The following is a 22,375-nucleotide window of genomic DNA, read 5'->3' on the forward strand; positions in this document are numbered from 1 at the left end:
TGAAGAGTCAGAGGCCAGGGGACCTCCCAGGCAGGTCACTCTGGGCTTATTCTGCAGGGCCTGAGGCCTGGGCTACTCTGGGACCCAAGGCACTTTGTGACTGTCCATCTTCAGGGTCCTGGGCCTGCCTCTAGCCAACTCCGGGGTCAGGCAAGAACAAGTTGGTGTGACAGAGGCAGACCTACCTCAGACCCAGACCCTGGCCCATCCTATCTTCTGAGCATCAAGAGTACTGGCTAAGTCTGTGAGCTAGGGGCCCATTTGTACAGGTCAGTGGTCACCTATGAGAAGAAGTCCTCGTGATTGTGCTTGCTACCATTTGTCCCTCTTTCATGGACAGCGTCTGCCTCACTTTCTCCAGAAGCACACCAGGAGACTGAGATACAAGTGCATATAGTTAATGTGGGAGATGAGGACAAGAAGCACCAGTAGAGGAGTGGCAAGAAGACAGGGAAAGCAGCCAATAAAGGGGTGTGTCATCAAACAAGTTCCCACTGTGAGCAACAAGGACCAAATCCTGCTGGGGACTCTGGGAGCCATTGTAGAACATGGGCCTCACATTATTGTTCCCATCAGAGCAAGGGAATGCTAAGGTATTCATTCTCAAATCTCCATCAGTCATGGGTTGAGAGCAACTTGGAGACATGAATACCCTAGCCTGCCTGACTTCTGGCCAGCCTAGAGTGTGGGCAGAGCATTCTGACCAGAGAGAGAGTCTTCAGTCCCTTTCAGGGGCTGGCAGATGGAGTTGGACGGCCCGCATGGAAATGGTGCCAAGGCTGGTTGCAGATCCTGGCTAGAAGGCTTTCATCCTCCCACTCCACTCTGCCCCCAACATGCTCCTCAGTTAGGCCAGTCACTGGTACCTTCCTCCATAGGGTATTCACACTGTCCTGCAGACCCCCTCACACTTCCCACTGTTCCCTTTCCAGGCCCCTTCCCCTCTCCTTTCCAGTAATTAAGCACATAAAAGCCTCCTGCCTTTAGATACCTCCCAGCACCCCAAGTCCTTCCATTGTTCCCTTCCTTCCAGTCAAACTCTTGAAGTCATCTTCTCTCACAGTTTCCATTGCCTTGGTGTTGGCCATCTTATATCTGCTACCACTGCTCCCCAAAACTTGGTATTGCCAAAGTCACCATGGAACACCATATAGCTAAAATGGGGCAGGGTGGGGCGGCTATCGTCTTTTTCTCAACTGAAATCTTTCTGGCCTCTTCAAAGCCTCACCCACCCTTGTGACCTTGGCTTCCTCCTGCTGCTTGTCCTGCCCCTCGGAGGCTTTTACAGGCCCTGCTTCCTCTCCTTCCCCAGGAAGTGCCTCCTCAACACCCAGCCTTGGCTTTTCTCCCTGGCACATAGACTCCCTCCTGGGGTGATCTCTCCAAGGCCACTGGCCTCACTCACATCTAGATCTTCACCAGATCTCTCTGCTCAGGTGGATATGGGTCTAGGGTCCATCACTAAGGGATATAAAAGATGCCAAATAGAGAGGAAGGGCTGGATCCTGGGACGGCCCTGTGGTCTCTCCAACCTCATCTCATCTGATCCCAGTTATGCCTGGGATGGTCAGCATCCACCAAAGTCCAGGTCAAGTCAGACTTGGCCCTGATTAATGATCCCAGAGAGTTCCATCTGGGACGTTCTGGGTACCAAGAGGCAAAAGGATCAGCCTCCCCTCAGGAAGCTAGGTACCCCAGACCATTTCCCTGAACCCATATCATCCCCACAGTTCTAATGTGTGGAAGGGACACAGACTAGGGATGGACCTACCTTTTTTTGTCTTCCACTTTGCGCTGACCTCTAGGCTGGACATCACCAGAGAGGTATCCTCTTTCCAGGACACACCTAGGCCCATGTCATCCCTGGAGGCTGGACTCTGCTTCTTCATGGAAGTGGCTTCTGTTTACACAGGCCTGGCCCCACCTGCACATGGGGGGCCAACACTGCTGGCTTTAGAGAAGCTATAGAAGACAACTTGGGCAGAAGATGAGGCTGGATTGGTCCTAAGAGTGAACAACTAATCCTCAACCATGGATGGGGCAGAGATGGGGCTCACCCTCAGTTGGGAACTGGGAGTGCTAAGGTGGGACTTCCTGATTGCAACCCCGCGACCCTGGCCCTTGAGACCCCATCCTTCCCTTCTCTCTACCAATACAAGGGGTCAGAAGCATTGACCCCAGAGGAGCAGGAGAGTTTGCATTTCCTGCTGGATATCTTGGCTATGCTTAAAGGCACTGAGGACCCCACCATCAGGGCTGAGGCCCTGAGAAGCTTAGGTGCACAAGGTGAGGCCTAGGGTGGGGTGAGTGTTTCTCTCTAGGGGTGCCCAGACCCATCTGTAGAGGCAGGGAAGCATAGATCAGGTAGAGGATCCTGGGGTTTTATGGGGAGTGAGGAGGGCTATCAACCAGTCCCCAAATGAAGCATCCAGTCACACTCTGTGACTGCCCATAGGCTTCCACCTGCCCCCCAGCTACCAAATTTACACCACTGTACATGTCAGGTCCAAGAGTTATGACAATATTTTTGCCTCTTAGCTCAGGCTCTGACCCAAGTACAGATGCCCCCACCATCTCATCCATGAAACCAGGACTTCCAGGTTGACTCCCAACCTGGAGTTGGGGGCCCTTGACCAAGAAGTGCCTTTGGTCAGAGCAATAGAGACCATTCTGACCCTTTAGACTCCTAAGGTTAATTTTTACCTACGTTCTCTCATCTGATGCTGCTTGGGTAGTGAGCCCTGTAACCGTCACCTCTCTGCTGGCCCCAGGGTACATGTGGAAAGACTGTACAGGTGGAAAGAAGTCCCAATCTCTTAGGCCAAAAAGCAGGGATTTGGGGAAGAGTTAAGACTTTAGGGAGGGCTTTCTGCCACTGAGGGAGCTAAGGCTGGACCAGGGTCCTCCCACCACACCTGTGGGCATGCTCCTAAGCAAGTACACTCAGGCCCACACTGGTATGCTGGGACTCTCAGATTGGACATGCCCAGCTTTGGGCTTATTTGCCACAAATGTGTGCAAACCAGCCTTTCATACCACATGCAGTGAGCCCACTCTCAGGAATAGGGGAAGGCCTGCTGCCCTCAGAGGAGGTACAAAGAGGCTCCCGAGGGACACTCTCAGGCAGGGTGCACTCCTCTTTCACCCTCTGTTCAGGCACCTGGGACAGAGGTGGGCCTTGCCAGTGGCTGCGGGAGGACTAAAAGGGTGAAGGATAGCTTGGACCTTGCCAAAAATCCCTCCCACATGTCGTTACACCATCAAGCCCCTCAGAGAAGGTGTCAGATGAGCCCCTAATCCAGTGCTAGTCTGGTGCAGTCTTGCCTGGGGCAGCGGCCGAAAGCGCCTCTGCCCCTCACACTCCTGCACAGGTCCGCAAGGGTTTGGAGCGGTCCCCTCTGCCACCTCCTCCAGGAAGTCTTCTCTGGTTTGCGCTTGTCCAGCCCCCAGACTTTGGGGGAAACGGGGTCTCGGGGGGTCAAGGGTCACTAGGGCGGGCCAGGTCCCGGAAGCGGAAGCGCGGCGCACTTCCGGTGCGCAGCAGGCGGCCATGTTGGAGCAGCGGAGGCGGCGCAGAGGCGCGTCCAGGGTCCCCGCGGCGGCGCCGGTAGGTTGGGGCCGTGGGCCTAGCCACGCCGCGGAGGGGTCGTCCGCGAGGCGGCAGGGTGGATGGGCCGGGTGGCCGGCTCCTTCGGGACCAGCGCCCTCCGCCGGCCCGGCCGAGACCCCCAACCCCCCCCCCGTGCCCAAAGACCCCACCCTGGGGCTGTGCGACCCCGTCGCGCTCTCACCGCCTGTCCCGTGCATTTCGCTTCCTCTAAGGCCCCCCGCTCCTACCGTCGGCTTGGGTGTCAGGGACGCGGACTCCCAGCCTGAGGGCCCTGATCTGCCCCCGCCCCAGTTTCGCTTGGTTAGGGCCGCTCCCGTCCTGCATCTTTTCATCAGCTTCCCCGGCCTGCCCCGGGGACACTTGCGAAGGGAAGTCAGGGGTCGGGCTGCAGTCTCTGTTTTCCGGAGCCTCTTGGAAAGCCCAGGAGACCCCTCCCAAGGGCCCAGGCCGACCTGAGCGGAAGAGCCCCGAGTTCACCCCCAATATCTGTGCCTGGAGGTAACAGGTTCCTCCTTATTGTACAGTTCACAGCCCTGGGAACTACACCCCTTGGGAAAAAAGAGAACTAAAGTCATGTGTAAGGACTGTACTTGGAGAATGGCCTCTGGAGAGGGGAAGTGCCCGAGACACCTGAGGATCCAACAATGTTTCCAAACAAAGAGCCCCAGGGCACTTCCTCCAGGGAATTCTGAAAACTTCTGCTCCACTAGGGGGAGGAAGAAGCTGCACAGACTCACCTCTTGGCCCCAGAGACTTGCCTGATCCCAGCTGATCTTTTAATTCTCCTGTGCAGCTGCGGAGCTGTCTCTGGGACCCCTCAGTGATGGGTTAGACTAGATGTTAGTCATGATTGACGGCCTACAGCTTTTAAAGAGAAGCCTGGGACAACTTGGGTCTTACCAGACAGCTCTAAATGGGCTGTACCAAAGTCGTCTTCCAAGCCCTAGTTAGGACAGTTCAGATCTCTAGGGTCCGCTTTATTACCCATCTTACTCGGAGTCATTGGCTCCCAGACCTTGGGCTCTTGGTCTGGCTGCCTGGCGCCAGGCTGCCTGATTGCCTAGAGATGTATTATTAGTACCTGCTACTCATCTTTTTAGTTTCTGTTGAAGGAGAGTCTGGCTTTTTCCCTGGGGTTGGTCTCCATGGCTCTAGTGCTAGGAATTGGACCTCTGAGTGGACTGTCTGGGAACTCTGAAAGCAGAACTTCTGGTGGGCAGGGAGGTCCACCCCTGGGCACCTGAACAGCAGCAGCTGTAGGAACAGAGATCGTCATGGACTTTGGATGTAAGTCTGGGCCCTTTGGCCAGCATTCAAGGAACATTCAAAGCTTGTATTACCCTGCTGTCCCCTGTTTTTCCAGCTAGACCTCCCAGCCCTGACCACAGATTCCAGTCACACCAAGTTTGCCTTACTCTTTCTCACTTTGGAGCCATTGCATTGGCTGTTGCCCTTTTTGCTCCATCTCCATCTGGTCCTTTCCTATTCATCATTCATGTCCCACATGAATATTCCTCTCCTGGGAATGCTTCCCTTACCCATTGGCAAGCTGAGCTGTGTGCCAGTGTGCATTCCCAAGAACCTTGAGGGTATCTCTATCTTGCCTTCTGTACAGGGCTCCTGGAAGACAGAGATATTTGCCTGTATTCCCAGTGTTGAGTTTAATACTAGGAATTTGGCCAAGCCCAGATCTTTCCAGGGGCCCGTCAGCAGGTTGGATGGCTCTGATGAGCTTATGGGCATGTATCCTGAAGAAGCTGCCTCTGACCCATATGAGTCCCCCACCTCTACCCCACCACCCTCCACCGTGATAGGTGGAGAAGACCAGGGTTTTGCCCCAAGGAGTGGCTCACTCTGGCCAGGCCCCTCTGTGTCAATAGATGTTATTGTGAAGATTGCTGGCCCTGATTGACCTATCTACCGGTCCTGGCCCTTGTCTCGGTGCTGTTCTTATTGACTCTTCCTTTTGCCTTGGAGGTGCCAAGCGCTGGTTTGCGGATACCCAGGCAGATCTGCAGTGCCTAATGCCATGAGCGTGGTGGCGCAGCATGTGGAGGAGAAAGCTGTGCACTCCTGGTCGCGGATCTCCACGGCAGGGAAGAAGGCCCTGGAGGAAGCGCTGCTTGTCTTTAACCCCATGAGCCAGGATCTCAGTGCCACTGAGGCCCAGCTTGTGGCCTTCCTGCAGGGCCTGCGGGATGATGGCTTCCAACCTACCATCCTGCGCAGCGGTGATGTCTATGGCTATAGTTCGTGCACAGCCAACCCCCCAAGCCAGACAAAGCTTCAAGCTCGTGCCCCCACCCCAGCTGCCACATCACCTCCAGCCAGTGCTCCCCGAACTGCCATGCGGCTGCCTGCAGGCCGGGCCACGCTGCTCCCCATGCCACTGTCTGGCAGGCTGGCCAAAGCATCCACACCAGCCCTCGCCAAGCATGCCACCACCAACCTGCTACTGAGCTCCCTGAAGCAGTCAAGTGCCAGCCGTGCCCGGGGTGCAGCAGTGGGCTTTCCCACCCACCTCTATCCAGGTGTCTACCCTGCCATGCGGCTCTCCGTTGTCCTTGAGGCCCTGGTTCCACTCAAGACTCCCATGCCCTGCTTGGGTGCCAAGCACAAGGCACAGTCACTGCAGCTCTCACTTGCAGACTCTCCCCTGAAGCTGCGGAAAGGTCCAGGGAAGAGGCTGGGGAATTCCCAGCCCAAAGCTCCCAGAAAAGCCACAAGCAAGGGCTCCAAGTGTCTGACTCGAAGAGGCCCCAGGGCTGGACCCCGACAAGGCACTGGGCCCCAGAGCAAGACCTACAAAGCCTCTGGTTCCCTCAGTGGCCCACGAATGAAAGGTGGCTGTGCTCTGGGCACCAAAACAGCCCAGGCCAAAGCTTCCCGTGCCCAGGCCAAGGTGGCTCAAACACAAGCCAAAGCTGCCAAGGCCCGGGCAGAAGCCAAGGCAGCACGGATCAAGGCCAAGGCCAAAGCCAAGGCAGTGCGGGCCAAGGCTAAGGCCAAGGCAGTGCAGGCCAGGGCCAAGGCCAGGGCAGTGCGGGCCAGGGCCAAGGCCAAGGCAGTGCGGGCCAGGGCCAAGGCCAAGGCAGTGCGGGCCAGGGCCAAGGCCAAGGCAGTGCGGGCCAGGGCCAAGGCCAAGGCAGTGCGGGCCAGGGCCAAGGCCAAGGCAGTGCGGGCCAGGGCCAAGGTGGCTCGGACCCATCCCAGGGGCAGGGGCAGGCCAAAAAGGTCTGTTCAGGCCAGGACTGCAAGGAGGGGCCGGAAAAGCTGCCCTGAGCCTGTGGGACAGAAGAGGAAAAGGACTGAGGAGGCAAAGGATCTTCCTCCCCAGAAGAGAACACGGCTTGGGCCCCAATCCCCTAAGGTATGGCTAAGACCTGGAACGGCAAAGCTGCTGAAATTCCGGGCCATCAAGGTGGACAGGCAGTCCTCAGATGATGAGGTACGGCTGCAGGCTCAACGGATCCTCCGTGTGAACCTTTCCCCTGTAATACGACTTCAGCCATTGTTGCCATACTCAGCACCCTGATTCCTTCACGTAGCAACGTTTGGGGAAACTGAGCCCAGTTGTCTGTGTGGCCAGTGGCACAGTGTGCAATGCCCATGGATTCCACAACCCTAAAGACTCTGGGTGCCTCTCCAGGGCCCTGAGAGCCACCAGCCTCCTTTCAGAGACTGGAGGATGTGGGGTGGGGTGGGCGGGTGGGAGGGATGGTGTCATGGCGCGATGCACTGTGACTTGTTACTCTTCAAGTTGTATGTCCACTATTCCATCTATCACGTTTTATACCTTTCCACCTTCCAGTCTCCCTGCCCACACTCCATGGTCTTTTTTTGTATATGTGACTGCTGGTAGGCCAGCTTGGGTGTTTAGAAAAGGTAGCCCCAGGAACAGGAATGCCAGAGAGGGTCCTGGTAGCCCAGGGAAGGTCATGAATGTGAGTGAAGGGCAGCCTCCAGGCCCCTGAGGGCAGGGGCAGAGCCACTCAAAGGTGGGACACCTCCCCTTGGGGCTGCCCTGGTTTGATAATCCGGATGCTCCCTTGGAGGAGGACAATAGGTGGCTCTGTGGGGAAACTTGCAGCCTGCAGGTTTTTAGGCCAGGGAAGGGGAGGTGCAGACAGCCTGGCCTTGTCTTCCAGTCTACTCTGGCTGAAACCTTGGAGCTTTGTGTGGGCTTGTCTGGGGCAGGGCGGGGCCTAAATCGGCTGAAGTACTTCTGCCTACTCTTTTCTCTGCTTCTTTCAGGAGAGGGACTATCGTCGACTTCCCCAGTTGGCGGCAAGGGGTTGGGGCTTGAGTCGGGCCAGGGTAGCTCTGGGTTGTAGGGCCACAGAGTCCCCTCACTGACCAAGGAATTATATTGGATGGGTGGAGTGCTGCGGTCTCTGAGCATGGAGAGTTTCCACACTGCCTCTCAGTGCTTTCTGCCTGGGTTCCAAGTGCTCTATTCCCAGGTCCAGCCTCAGCATGTCTTCCAACAGGCGCCTGTATGTTCACACATTATTGGTTCTTCCTGCTTTGGAGAGGGGACAGAGCCCTGAGCCCTGAACAAAAGTAGCTCCCTGCCCATCTGCCAATCCATCACTGTCTGCTCAGCCTGAAAGGCAGTGGCTGGGGCTGGCGGGGAGGGGGATACATTCCCCAGAGGCTCCTGGAGACGAACAGCCTTTCAGAGCTAGGGGTGGAAGCCTCATTTGAATGAGAATTGGATCTTTTCTGTCTCTGAGGGTTAGTCTGAACCCTGGCTGCACCAGCAGCAGCTGCGTTGGATGGCGGACCTATAGAGAAACTCTGCTCCTCCCCACCTTTCTTCTGCATCTGGTGACTGCTATTAATATCCTTTCCCTGGGCACGGCCTCTCTTTGTTTCCCAGGCTCTGGGGACACCCCCCCTGCCCCTTCTCCCAGCTGCACCATGACTCCACAACCATGCATGCTCCTTGCCTCTGGCATCCTTGAGTTCATCTACCATGTGAGTATGGGGAAGGACCTGAGGGCCACACTCAGATCCTTAAGGGCAGCCCAGCTAGGGGCACACTCTGTATTCTCTCTCTCTGGCCTGATTCTAGCTCCGACAGCCCAGGACCCCCAGCCGGGCTAGCCCCCCCTTTCAGCTCTGCTGCTGCCGCTACCAATGAGTGAGAGGTGGTCTCTACCTGAGAGGCACGTGGAGGGGGAGAGGAAATCATCGGGCCTCCCTGTGGGATGGGGTGAGGTGGGGCGCGTACCCCTAGGATCTCTATACTCAGACCCTGCCCCTCCCAGTCGAGGCTCCCAGAGCAACTGCCCGGGACGTGCCAGACAAACTTCCTCCACCCGGCTGCTCAGGCGGCAGCTGCTACCCACCTACCAGCAACCTGATTATTGACTGTGGCCAGAACCTTCGAACCTCATCCACCTGTGGCCTCCATGGCCCTGAACTCTACTGCATTGTCAGTAACCTACAGGTAGGGAGGAGGGTACGGGCTCTGGAGATGGCATCTTGGATTTTCTTGGGCAGGTTCAGCACCTGTGGGAGTTCAGGTCATTGACAAGACCCAGAGGGAGAGGCCTGTGCTGTGAAATTTTGGAGGGGGTTGTGGCCAACCAGGCACCTCCTGCCTAGTCAGTCTCATTGGGCATCCCTCCAGGATGCTGAGAATTGCTTCTTTTGTGACTCTTGGGACTGGAAAAGCCATGGCATTGAGAACGTGATCTCCCAGAGTAGTCCTGGCGGCAAAAGGACCTGGTGGCGAGCAGAGCGTGGTGAGGGTCCTTGTGTGCCCATGTGTGCAGGGCTGGGATCAGGGTCAAGGCCTGGCCACTGACCAGCCCTTGTGGTTACAGGTGTTGAGAATGTCACCAGCTGGACCTAGAAGATGCCTTTTACTTTACCCACCTCATCAGGACTTTCAAGGTGACCCACTGCCAGAGACTGAAAGCTTATTCTCTGCCTCCTGACCTGATGGCCACCGGTGATGTTTGCCACTGGTGACCCAAGGACCCCCTCCTATCCCCAGACATTCTGGCTCTGCTCCTTGAGCTCTCAGTGGACCATGGCCACTTCTGGCACATGTACCGCTACTTTGCCCACAACTGCTTAGGCCTCTTTCCTGGGATTCCTCTTGCCCCTGGCCACAGAGTCAGTGACCTCATCTGTGAGCAGCATTACTTAAGACATCGAGACTTCCACTGAGGGAGAGGTCAGGCCCAGAGGAAGGGGGGTTAGGCCCTGGGATGAAGCCAGAAGCTCAGGCTTGCTTCTTAGGTAATTTCAAAGTTCTGGATCCAGCCATTCTCGTGGAGAACCCAAATAATACCAAGGTTCAGGGTAATTATCCCCACAGCCAGTCCTGTACTCCTTTTTTGGGAAAACCAGATACCCCCTGGTGGGAAGTGAGGTCCTACCTGGGTATGTGCACCGCAGGGCAGGGTGGTGGGCAAGCCAGCCCAGTCCCCCAAGGATTGTTTCCCAGCTCTGCTGCATTATGGTCGCTGTTACGGCTCCCCATTCCTGTCCCATGTTCCCCATACCTGTGCCCAGTGCATAGGGACTGGCCTGGGTAGCAGTTTTCATCTCTGTCCCTTATCTCTGCCCCATTGCTGAATTCCTTTGTGAGACCCCATTGTGGTCATCACTGCTGGCCATGCCAGCCCAATCTTTGTCCCCCACCTCTGCTCCTATCACACTGTACCTCATAACTCTCCCCTTTGTGAGCCACTGTCACTGTTCCCCATCACGGCCCCCTGTCTGCCCTCCCCACTTTGATTCATCACCCTGGCCTTGATTGGTACCCTGCGTTCCTGAAGCTGCCTCCAGGTGGCGCCAGGGCGTCTCTGGGTGTGACCTCTTCCTTGTAAAACAGAAGTCTTGTTAAAGGACTAGAGAGACATAATCATAACCCAGCAGGGCAGCCCAGAGCCAGGCCAGGAGAGTACCAGAGCAGGAGGACAAACCCCAAAGTAGCTTTTTCTCTACATTCCACGTTCTCCACCCACCTTGACTTCGATTATTACCAGCTACTTACCCTGAGCATGCGTGCACACACACGACCCCCCCCCCCCCCGCCCCCGGCCTTACTAGGGCCTAGAGCAGCTGTTGTGTGTTCCTCTGATCAAGAGAAAGGGGAGCTCTGGCAAAGAGATACAGGAGGTGGCCTCGGCTTGGTAGCTGACTTAAGCTGTGAGGAGCAAGAGGAGCCATGGCCCCATCTTTCCATCCATGTGTACATTTAACAAGTGCCCATGGAGCCCCACTGTGTGCCAGGCATCTTCTGGGCCTTGCTCAGTGGTGAGCAGATAGACAAGTTATCTGTCTTGGAGCTGACATAGAAATGAGAAAGGCAGTCAATAAATAAACATACCTTATGTGGTTTGGCTGGATAATAAGCTGATTTCTAATGATGGGCTGGGGACTGGAATCCTTTACTGCCTTAGGGAAGCAGGTTTCCAATATCTAGAGATACCAGAAAGGGGTGTCCAGGAAGCAGTGGGATATGCAGGTCTCAGCTCAGGAGTGATATCAGGTCTGGAGCAGTGCAGAGGTGGGATAATCACCATTAGGCTGTGGTCATCCTAAAATGGTATAATCAGGGGAGCAGGGATGGGAGAGTCCTACAGCATGGGTGCTGGAGGAGGTGGCTGCAATGATGTAGAGAGGGGAGAGACCCCCACCGATTCCTTCTCTATCTCAGCCATAGAGGGGTAACAACCAGTGTACCTGAGGGCTCTCGATCTGTCTCCAGAGCTCCTGCATGTGACTAACCTCCGTGCGAACTTCAAACTGCACACACTGGGTGACAGGCCCCAGGGGGGGCTTCAAGGGACACCCCTTCTACTACTATGCCCTCTGAGCTTGTGGTCCAAGGCAGCTGCCTGTGCCATGGCCATGCCTCTGAGTACAGGCCTGCACCCAGGGTCCCACCCAACATGGAAGGCATGGTGAGTACCGTAGGAGGGGCATCCTGTGGCTGGTGGGAGGGCAAGCTGGGGGACTGGGGTAGACTCGTCTTGCCCTCCTCCCTGCCAGGTGCGTGGCCTTTGTGTCTGCTGCCACCACAGAGCTGGTACCCACCGTGAGCACTGCCAGGACCTGCACCAGGACCACCCATGGCAGGCAGCAGAGCCTGGGCACCCCCATGCCTGCCAGGCCAGCCCACTCCATATCCACCTACCTTGTTCTGCTCCAGAATGTGAGTGTCATGGGCATGCCCACAGTTGTCACTTTGACATGGCCCTGTATCTCGCATCTAGCAATGTGAGTGGAGGTGTGTGTGATGCATGTCAACACAAGACACCTGGGTGCCGCTGTGAGCTCTGCCAGCCCTTCTTCCACCGAGATCCCAGGGAGGCTCCCTGCTCCCTTCACTCCTGGAAACGTGAGCCCTCCAACCCCCAATCCTAATTCTGACCGTGTTCCTTCAGTTTCAGTGGTGACCTCTGACCTGACTCTGTCCACACTTCTGACCCCTGATCTAGCCTGTGACTGCAACCCTTTGGGTGCCCTGGAAAGTGGTTTGTGTGATGCCCACACAGATGAAACCTCGGGCCTCCTCTCTGGGCAGTATCGCTGCAAAGTTCACGTGTGGGGCCAGTGCTGTGACTCCTCTGGCCTGGTCACTACGGCCTGAGCTCGCAGTCAAAGGGCTGCCAGTGTGAGTGACCCTCAGAGTGGACCCCCACCACCAGGTCCTCCTTGCTCTGCCCCCAATTACTGCCCTAATAACGCATGCACCTACCTACCCCTGCAGCACTCATTAGCACCCTGACAGCCCTGTGCCTTAGCCTGCAGGTGCAATCCCCGGGGCTGCATCCCTGGCACTCATGCCTGTGATCTCTCCAGTGGTGCCTATCACTGCAAATGCCTTGTCTCTGGATGGGACTGCAGCCGTTGTCTGGTGAGGTTTGACCTGCCTTCTGATTTGACCTTGATTTTGGGTGCTGGGCTCCTAGAAGCTGACAAGTACAAGGTTGTAATCAGTGTGACTGCAGACTAAGCCTTGCTGGTGGGTTGGTGCCACTTCCTGATCTGGTCACTAGAGTCAGTGCCACCTTGGCTAGCTGAACCAGCACATGCCCTCAGGTGGGAGCTTTGGGAACAAGAGAAAGAAAAGCATTTAAAAGAGCTACAACAGTATTATGCGCTGAATTTAAAGGTGTTTCACAGCAAAAGTGTTTGAAGGGACACTCAGTGTATCCCCTTCTTGCCTCTCCTTGAACATTACAAATCCTTTGTTTAACTTTTATTTTACCCCTGGCTGTGACCTCATCTTCTTACCTCTTACCTCCCCTCCATGAAGCCGTGCAGGAGTACACCAGGGTCTCCTCTCCACTTCTCAGCCAGAGGCAGAAGAGCATTAAAGCCCTGGGCTCACCCTTGCTTCTTCCTGCAATGACAGTCCCAGCATATAGCCTTCCAGGCTCCTGACCCTCCTCTCCTTGCCCAGGTCTTCTTGTCCTTTCTCCACCCACCTACTCTCTCTTATAGCCCAACTTCTGGGGTCTGAGTAGTGACTCTCTAGGCTGTCGGCCCTGTGACTGTGACTTTGGGGGTACAAGGCAGGGACTGGGGGTCCAGGTCAAGGGACAAGAATTGGGAGTTGACTCTGTCCCGTCCCCACCCCTACGCTGGCTCAGGTGTTCTGCAAGGGAGGGCCTCTGCCTCTGCCGTCCCCACCTCTGTCTCCACCACTGCTGTGAACACTGGTCTGGGTACTTCTGTGCTGGCGTCGACCAGGCCACTACTGAAGCTGAGCTTGGTCTGGGCCTCCAGCCTGCTGACCCCCAGCTGCTTGTGAGTGTCCAGGAAGGGCAGGGGCAGGAGGAAATCAAGGCTCACACCTTGGTGCTCAGGGGAGGGAGAGAGTGTCCAGAGAGAGCTAGTTGGAAGAAGAGGCCAGACAGGGTTAGGAAGGTGAGGCAGGTCCAAGTGAGGCAGCATCAGCATGGTCAGAAGTTTGGTGTCTTGGATGGAGTCCATATTCCCAGGACAGGGAATTCCCTGGCAATCCTGTGGTTAGGACTCCTAGCTCTCACTGCCTCGGGCGAGGGTTTGATCCCTGCTTGGGGAAGTAGGATCCCACAAGCTGCACGGCGCGGACAAAAAAATCCTCACCCAGGACAGTGTGGGAGGACACTGACACCTGACTTGCCCACAGGGAGCCCCCGAGCCTGCTCCTCCTCACTGTACACAAGCCCCAGGGACCTCCCCTGGTTGGCTCAGGCCCCGACTTCAGAGACAGTGTGTCCCTCGATATGCCTCCACCCTGCCAGGTGAGCCTGTTACAAATACCAGCTGCCCAAGGTAAGGAGTGTGAGGAACAGGGTTGGGTCACAGGCCACTAGGTCTTAGTTGGGATGGGCCCAAGCCCTGGGGCTATGAGTCCCTGGGGTCTTAGAGGAATGGGAATCTAAATCCTGAGGGTCCTAGGTCCTGGAGTGGTCTGGACCTGGGAGTCAGTGTCTCACATCCAGGCCCCAAAGGAGCCCCTGCCCCTGCATCAGGGAGCTGGCTGTACACTGTGGACTGGCTCAGACTTTGCACGTGTGGTTGATGGGGCTGGCCTCTCTCTTCTGGCACCCATAGTGCCTTCTGCCCTGGAGTGTGACATTGTCCTACGCTATGAGACCCAGGTCAGTAGCATGGGTGCCAGGCAGGTGGATGGGTGGTGCTGGGTGGTGGGTAGGGGCAGCTCTATGACCACTGACCCCTAACCCTAGGCACCTGAAGAGTGGCAGGCATTAGTCAGGGTCCATGCTCAATCCCAGCCCAGCAGTACCCGCTGTGCCCATCTGCTGCCCTCAGAGCAGCTGTTCCAGGTGGCCTTGACCCAGATACACAGGTAGGCTAGACCACATGACCCCCAAAATACCAAGACCCTGTTATGTAGCCAACACATTCAAAGCAATACCCAAACAAAGTAGAAACCTTCCAATATGGAATACCATCATGTCATAGAACAATCAAAGCAGGGACCTAATTTAAAACAGGGCAGTGTTTAAGAAGTTGGTCTTTTTCCATTGGTTGTATGATGAAATGTTGGACCCCATATCTGCACAGTGGAAATGGGACATTCCTGGGACCACATGATCATGACCTCCTTACCCCACCCTGACTCCTCTCCCCCATCCCTGCAGAGCTGTGTTTCTATCCAGACTTTTCCACTTTGAACCTGGAACACGCTACTCCATGACCCTATGACTATGGCAGACCAAGGGGGTGCAGAGACCTGGGAGGGGGGCACCATCCTTCTGGATTCGGTGAGATCCTAGGGATTCCACCCCACATCTGGGTGGAGACACAAATTAGCAGGACAATATGGATGCAGTGGGCTCAGGGGACAGGGGATTGTGGAGACATAGAGTTGCACCAAGAGGATTGAGACAGGTGGAGAGTGTAGGGAGGGGGAATCAGGCAGGGGAAAAGCACATGCCAAGGATAGAAGGTGAGACTGGCAGGTGCCAGACCTCACAGGACCTTGTGGGCCAGGCGAAGGGCTTATCCTGGGGAAATGGGGAGCCCTGGAAGGGATTTGAGCAGGCAAGAGACATGGGGAGGATGGATTGTTAGGGGGAAGCTACTTCAATGATTCTGAATGAGAGGTGGCATTGCCTGGACTAGATCAGGGCTATTGGAGAGGAAGGAGAAACAAAATTAAAAGAGAAACAGGAAAGGGGTAGGAAGGGGCTGTGAGGGCCAACGTACAGAAGTTCCATTGTAGGTGTTAGTGAGTGGGACTGGGTTCACTACCCCCTGCCTTCCACCCTTTACCTTCCTAGTAGGTTGTGCTCCTGCCACAGGTGAAAGGGTTGCCTGGACTGAGGTCTGTGGACCCTGGCGCCACGGGGCACTTGCAGGAGCTCCACAAGGCGGGCTGCGTGGAGGCAGCGAGGATGAGCCTCTCCAGCACTATACCTGAGGCCTGTGCCCGCCTTGCCTGCAGCATCTCTGCCCTGTTCCAGGGGGGTGGCCTTGGTGAGTGTGTGGCCCTGGCTTGAGGGGGCTGAAGGATGGGGGTTGCAGGAGGCACCATGAGGTTCATCTGATCTTACCCTTTCTCCTGGCAGCATGTGAGTGCCACCCCCAGGGTTCACTGACCACCGAGTGTGCCCTGCTGGGTGGGCAGTGCTGCTGCTACCCTAACATTGATGGTCGTACCTGTGACCACTGCAGGCCTGGAACATGTGGCTTCCGGCCCACTGGCTGCCGTGGTGAGCCCTCAGGGCCAGTGGGTGTGGGGTCTGGGGTCTTGACAGGGCCCAATCAAGACAGGGTCTTGATTGCCCTGTCATTTCCCACAGAGTGCTGCTGCCACACCAAGGGTGCCACCAATGCCATTTGTAACCCTGTGAATGGGCAGTGCCCCTGTCGGGCAGGCCTTGCTGGTCGCTGCTGTGACCACTGCCTCTATGGCTGGTGGGGCTTCCCATGCTGCCAACCCTGTGCCTGCAGTGGAGCTGCTGAGTTGTGCCATCCACTCACAGGAGTCTGCCAGGACTGCCACGGGGCCACAATGGACCAGCACTGTGAGAGGTGAGGCTGCCACTGGAAGGGTTGGGGAGGGATCGTGATGAGTGGGCTAGGCCCCATTCCATGTGCTACTGCCCCCAGGTGCTTGGATGGCTACTACGGAGACCCCACCCTGGGCTCAGGCCAGCAGTGCTGGCCCTGACTCTGTCCTGGGCACCCTGGCTCAGGCATCTATCATGGGACTTCCTGCCATGTGGACAGCACCAGTGGATGTGTCCTGTGTCTCTGTGCATCTGGCTATGCAGGTGAGGCATGGTTGGCAGCGACAAACCCATGGCCCTGCTCACTTGTTCACAATCCCATCAGGTCCACGAGGCAAATCTTTGCCAGTGTCACCTGTGTGTTTGAGCTGCAGGGCGTGCTCCTCTCCTCAAGAAGTTCCCATTCTTGAGGAATTATAGTAATGGAACTTGTAAGCCAAGAAGATGGGTCATAATATAGCTATTGTGTCCTCTGCCCTCCTGGCTGGACCTCAGACCTTTTGGCTGGTTAAGTGGGACCCAGAGGCCCCAAAGGTACAGGAAGACTACTGAGACAACCCACACATACCCCAATCCACTCCAGGCCCCCGCTGCGACCGCTGCTCCTTGGGCTACTTTGGGCACCCTTGGCCAGGAGATGACCCCAGAAGGAGTCTGTGCCAGCCCTGCCAGTGCAACAATATTGATCCCATGATCCAGCCGCCTGTGACCCCCACAGTGGACACTGCCAGCACTGTCAGCACCACAGCCATGGCCCTGGCTGTGCCCACTGCGGGCCTAGCTTCCAAGGCAGTGCCCTGCACCAAGGGGGCTGCCGGCATGAGTGTGTGAGTGGGATGGGTGAGGGTATCCCAAGGTGGGGGGTGCGTTCTCTTTCCTCAAGCCCTTCCTCTCCCCGGGCTGTGGCTGTGGCCGCCAGGGCACCATACCTGCGAGGTGCCTGTCTGGGGCTGAAGCCTGCTTCTGCAACCAGGTCAGCGGGCAGTGCCCCTGCTGCCCCCACACGCTGGGGCGGGACTATAGCCGCTGTGCCCCCCTCTTCTGGAACCTGGGGGTGGGTCCCGAGGCTGCGAGCCCTGCAGCCGCCGTGCCCAACACACTTTGCAGCCAGTGTATCACCCAGTGAGTGAGCCCTTGTCGCACATAGCATGTGGCAGTGGCCAGGTGTGAGTGAATGTGTGTGCCTGTGGTGTGATTTATGGCTGGTGTGAGTGTGAGTGTTAATGTGACTACCAGCAGCAGTGTGTGTGGCTGCAAGCAGCTGTGTGTGCTCTTGTGCAACATTAGCTATGAGCAGACATGAGACCACGTGGGCCCGACCCCACGTGCCACCGTGTGTTGGCATGTAGGTGAAGCACTGTGAGTGGGTCATGGCAAGCAGAACGAGTGTGGCACGGGTGGGGCCGGGTGCAGCTGGGAAGGAGGCAGAAGAGGCACGGGCGGAGGGGGAGGATTGGGAGATGCAGGCAGAGATGGATGGCCGTGGGAAGCGAGTGTTTCCAGGAGGAGAGACGTCAGGGACTGAATGAGATGAGGTCTGAATGAGATGAGGTCTGAAGTGTGTTCTCGAGTCCTTGGTGAGGAGAGGGTGGGAGTTGGCGGGTGAGCGTGTGGAAACAGTGGGGTGCTGCACTCAGGACACAGAGGAGCAGGTCAGGAGTTGAGAACCCAGAGGGCCGGTCTGTGGGAGGCGAGGCTGGCAATGTAGGGACAAGGTGGGGGCCGGTCAAGGGGGTCAGACCAGAGGAAGCAGGAGGGGAGAAGCCCTCAGCCAAGCACAGGTATGAGTGCTGCCTGGGCAGGAACAGGCTGAGAGGAGGCGACTGTGTGCTGCCTCTGAGCTCTCCTTTCCTTCTTCCTCCCCCAGAGGAGGCTCTTTGTTTCTGTGGACTGGCCACACACTCTTCCTTCAGGTCATGGGTCAGTGCCCCTGCCAGGCAGGATTTGGGAGCTGCACGTGCTCCTGGTATCAGGATGGGTACTGGGGTGACCCAGAGCGGGAATGCAGAGGTGAGCAGGGCATTCACACAATCCACCACCAGGGGTGAGGCTGTCCTGACGGGATCCTCCCTGTGGGATGGCGGGGGAGCCACCAGGTTGTCCTGAGGGAGAGCACGTGTTTATTGCTGTTTTCTCCAAAACTTAAAGAAATACTCATGAAAACAGCTGTAGGGAAAGAGTGTTGGCAAGGCCAGGTTGGGTAGGCCTGCGGAGCAGACACATTGGGTGGTTCTTTCCTGACCCCACCTGCCAGTCTTGACCCAAACTGACCTCTCTCTGGGCTGTAGAGCACCTGGAGCCCTGTGCTGTTTTCCTGCCCAAAGGCTGCCATGCAGTATGGCCTCTCTGGCTGGGGTAGATGCCAGTACCCATGACCGTTCTCTCTTTTTTTCTTTGCTGTACGCGGGCCTCTCACTGTCGTTGCCTCTCCCATTGCGGAGCACAGGCTCCGGAAGCGCAGGCCGAGCGGCCATGGCTCACGGGCCCAGCCGCTCTGCGGCATGTGGGATATTCCCGGACCGGGGCACGAACCCGTGTCCCCTGCATCGGCAGGCGGACTCTCAACCACTGCGCCACCAGGGAAGCCCCCATTCTCTTTTTTTAAAAAATATATTTTTTAATTTATTTTGGCTGTGTTGAGTCTTAGTTGCGGCACGTGGGATCTTTTTAGTTGTGGCGTGCAGGATCTTAGTTGCGGCATGCATGCGAGATCTAGTTCCCGAACCAGGGATCGAATCCGGGCTCCCTGCATTGGGAGCATGGAGTCTTACCCACTGGACCACCAGGGAAGTTCCCCCATGGCTGCTCTGAGCAGTGGCTTAGGTGAGGCTCTCATACTCACACAGGGTCATTCTCCTCCTCAGGCTTCTTGGCGGCAAGCCTAGTGTGAGTGCTGCTTGCTCCCTACCCTGACCCTCTCTCTCCCCCTCAGCCTGTGCCTGTGACCCCCAGGGCTCCATCTCGCCCAGCTGTGACCCACACACAGGCACCTGCTGCTGCAGAGAGGGCATCTCAGGGCTGAGGTGCCAGGCATGTGCCCGTGGCTCCAGAGGTGGCTTCCCACACTGCATGTCCTGCCCTCCCTGTTTCACCTCCTGGGACCAACACCTGGCTCTGCTCCAGCTACAGCTGGACACTGTGGCCCACAAAGTGGCCGCCTTACGCCAGGGGATGCCTGGCTGGGGTGCTGGGGGCACCTGCAGGCCTGGAGGGGGTACTCCAGCAGGCCCAGACACTCCTGGAATCTCCTTCCCCCGCTGTGGGGCCCCAACGACAACTTATGGAATGGATAGCTGGACTCAGGCAAGGGGTCTGGGGTCAGTAGGAAGGAGGTCTCCAGCTAGCCTCCCAGGGTCAGGGATTCAGAGGGTCTTGGGTTGGCCTGTCTGAGTCCTGGGTCTGGGAGTGAGGTGAGTTTCCTTGAGTGAGGAATCAGGGAGGAAAGGGCATCTCTGGCCAGGCTGATACTCCATCCTCCCACAGACTGGAAACAACTGCATTGGCCCAGACACTGTGGGCCAAAGGACAGGTTGTAGCAGAAAGAGAGCCATGGGTTAGGGGGCAGTGTGAACATCTGGAAGAATTATCCCAGAAGCTAGACTGTGTCAAGGGCTTGGCCTGGCTCAAGACGGCCACAGGAGCCCAAGGTGAGGCCAAGTAGGCAGGTAGGTGGGCCGGAGGTGATGGTGGGGTCTAGGCTGGGGCAGGAGGAAGGGACCAGGTGCCTTTGCTTACATATCTGGGGGACCCAGGAGTCTGACTGACCCTGCCAGTGGAAGCCCTGAGCCAACCCTGTGTCTATCGTTCCTATCCCCTGCAGGTGCTGAGGCCCAGGCCTCCTCAGCTGCCCTGCTTTCTCAAGAGGCCATGCTTACAGCCCAGGCTGTGGCCACAGTTGGAGGACCAGACAGCATCCTGGGACAGGCCCAGGAGGCCTGGTGGTGGACAGAGAAGCTGCTGTGGGGGATGGGCCGACCCAGAGGGACAGCTGTGTGGCAGCTGAAATTGAGGGGCTGGTCCACAGGGTCCAGAGGTGTCACCCTCAGCTTCTGCAGCTCCTAGTCAAAGCTGGAGTGGTAGGTGGAGATATGGGTCACTGTGGGAGGCTTTGCCAAGGCGAGGACTCTCTCCTAGGGGTAAACTGGGTGTAGGGCAATGGGAGCGCTGGGACATGCATTCCTCACTGGATCCCCTAGGAATCGGGGACCATTCCCCTAGGGGTCGGGGACCTCGGTTGGTTTATGTTCCTGTACCCTGTGGTGTTCCCTCTTGTCCTGGGACCCTGCCTACCTCCCAGTGGGCTCTGGTTACCTCCCATAACTCCTCCTATAGCCTGGACATGGCGGTCACAGCCTTGGAGCAGCGTCAGCAACTGGTACAGAGCCATGGGGGCTGTGGAGGAGAGCATGGTGGGAGTCACAGGGTACCATGGCTTGGCCATGGGATTGCAAGAGACATATTCCACATCTGACCCACCCCTACCAGCAACAGCAAATCCAGGCCACTGCAAGCTCCACGGGAATCCAGGCCTGGGAGATGAGGCGTCACGCAAGGGGTTCTGGGGTGTGGCCACCATGGCTCACATGCAAGCAACTGTGCAGCCCATCCAGCATTTCCTCTTGGGTACATGTCTGCTTGTGTGTCTGAGGTCAGGGGCAGGGGCAGGTGGGCATCTCGGACACTGCTATGATACTCCTTCTAGAATGAGGAATACTCATCAGGGCTGACCAGGGATCAGGTGGGAGCACTAGTGTGCTTCTAAATGTTTAACAAGTGGGGCCTGGGGGTCAGGAGGAATTGATTTGTAGTGTTTGTCAATTTCTGTGGCGTCAGTAATCCCCACCGTGACTGATTTCATTCTACCTGTCATTTAACAACTGATTCACAGAATTCCTGAAAATTTAACAATTGGCTCTTGGAAGCCTCTAGTACACCGTGTAGTCATGTCACAGGCAGGGTCAGTGAGAGATTAGGGTCAAAGTTCGTTGGGTCAGGGATCAGAGTTCACATCCAGGATCCCTACCTCCATCCCCACAGATGCTGTGAGTGTGGAGCTGGTGGCATGCCATGCGCTGGCGGTGCCCCTCCCCCAAGGTGGGGCAGCGGGCATTGCCCTCCTGCTGGATCAGATCCAGGGTGCCCTCCCTGTGCCAGATGCCGTAGGCCAGGAGCTGCCCAAAGCTGAAGGCGTTCTCCGTCAGGCACAGCAGACCAGGTTAAGGGCCAGGAGGCTGGAGGTAGAGGTCAGAGGTTGGGGAGGAAAGGAATGCTGGACTGCCTGATCATCTGTGTCCTTCAGGGAGGGTACAGCCAGGGCCTTGGACTGGATGTTTAGGGAGCTGGATGTTTAGGGAGTGCTGGCTGAGGCGGGAACTCATGCAAGGGCTGCAGAGCAAGGACTGCAGGTCTTGAAACAGACTTGGAGGTCTGGAAGCCAGTGTACAGGAGGTGATACCCCACCCATACCCCTCAGCTCCCTCACACCTCTTGCTCAGAGGCTGCTGTGATCCCCATTCTTTCCCTGAGATCCTTGACCAGTTGTGATACCACGGTGCTAAATACCCTGACCATGTAATGCTCTACCTTGCTGTGGCCTCTCTGTGATTCCCTAATCTTTGCCTCAGGTGGCAGGCCACCTGGCCTGGGTGGCACTGGCAGTGGATGTGACCCCGGTCCTGGGGCATCTGTCCAGTGCAGCTATGGCTCTCAGGACCTGTTTGGCCCTGAGTCAGTGGCAGGCCCAGGAGGCAGAAGAGTGAGCAGCACATGCCTTGGGTGTGGCTGGGAGCCTGGGCAAGGTGAGCTGGGAAAAGTGGACGTTAGGGTCTCAGGGACACCTCTGGAATAGTGTGAAATCGGGTTTAGGCTGGGACTGGGCTATGCCAGGCTGAGGCAGGGTCTCAGTTCTAAAAGCCCCTGCCCCCCAAACCCAGGAACTTTGGGTGGCAATGTGTTTGGGACTGTAGAGTCTACGTGGGGTGGGGTTTCAGATCTAGTCTTGCTCTAGGAATTGCAGGTGGCCCAGTTAGGTGTGGTGGAGTTGCAGGAGGGCACACGTAGCCCGGTGGCCACGGTGCAAGATGCAGAAGAGCGGGTACAGTGGGCATGAGCTGAGGCCCAAGAGTTTCTAAAGCTGGCACAGAACAGCTAGAGCTGCCTAGAGAGTACGTGGCTGGGCCATGGTGGGGTGGGTATGGGGGGTGGTCAGGGTCAGAAGGGAGGGTCAGAGTTATAGGGGTGGTGTGGGAGGGTCAGGGAAGGGTGCAGG

General features: G+C 56.9%; 2 protein-coding genes across 8 annotated transcripts; both read left to right on the forward strand.

The window, feature by feature from the left end:
- The first annotated feature begins 3,649 nt into the window (after positions 1-3,649).
- CCDC71 (coiled-coil domain containing 71) lies at positions 3,650-9,932 on the forward strand. 4 transcript variants are annotated; one of them, XR_007479762.1, is made up of 4 exons: positions 3,650-4,897; positions 5,588-6,980; positions 8,884-9,065; positions 9,249-9,932. XR_007479762.1 is itself a non-coding variant. In XM_049716142.1 (3 exons), coding segments are annotated over exons 1-3 (1,491 nt in total). In that variant the 5' UTR covers positions 3,650-4,895; the 3' UTR covers positions 8,980-9,932. The 4 variants fall into 4 exon arrangements, 2 of the variants coding, with proteins under 2 accessions (XP_049572099.1, XP_049572098.1); XR_007479763.1 differs by having other exon boundaries at positions 9,445-9,932; XM_049716142.1 differs by having other exon boundaries at positions 8,884-9,932.
- On the forward strand, positions 9,446-18,732 carry LOC105748783 (laminin subunit beta-2-like). 4 transcript variants are annotated; one of them, XM_049716146.1, is made up of 10 exons: positions 9,446-9,514; positions 11,343-11,538; positions 11,627-11,789; positions 12,382-12,494; positions 13,755-13,869; positions 14,057-14,229; positions 15,379-15,571; positions 15,898-16,129; positions 16,208-16,371; positions 16,691-18,732. In XM_049716146.1, the coding sequence occupies exons 2-9, from the start codon at positions 11,440-11,442 to the stop codon at positions 16,266-16,268; spliced, it is 1,149 nt and encodes a 382-aa protein (XP_049572103.1). In that variant the 5' UTR covers positions 9,446-9,514; positions 11,343-11,439; the 3' UTR covers positions 16,269-16,371; positions 16,691-18,732. The 4 variants fall into 4 exon arrangements, with proteins under 4 accessions (XP_049572103.1, XP_049572101.1, XP_049572102.1 ...); XM_049716144.1 differs by having other exon boundaries at positions 9,449-9,514; positions 14,071-14,229; XM_049716145.1 differs by lacking the exon at positions 12,382-12,494 and having other exon boundaries at positions 9,449-9,514.
- The last annotated feature ends 3,643 nt before the right edge of the window (positions 18,733-22,375 follow it).

This window comes from Orcinus orca, chromosome 10 (genome assembly GCF_937001465.1).
Source record: "Orcinus orca chromosome 10, mOrcOrc1.1, whole genome shotgun sequence".
Classification (NCBI taxonomy): domain Eukaryota; kingdom Metazoa; phylum Chordata; class Mammalia; order Artiodactyla; family Delphinidae; genus Orcinus; species Orcinus orca.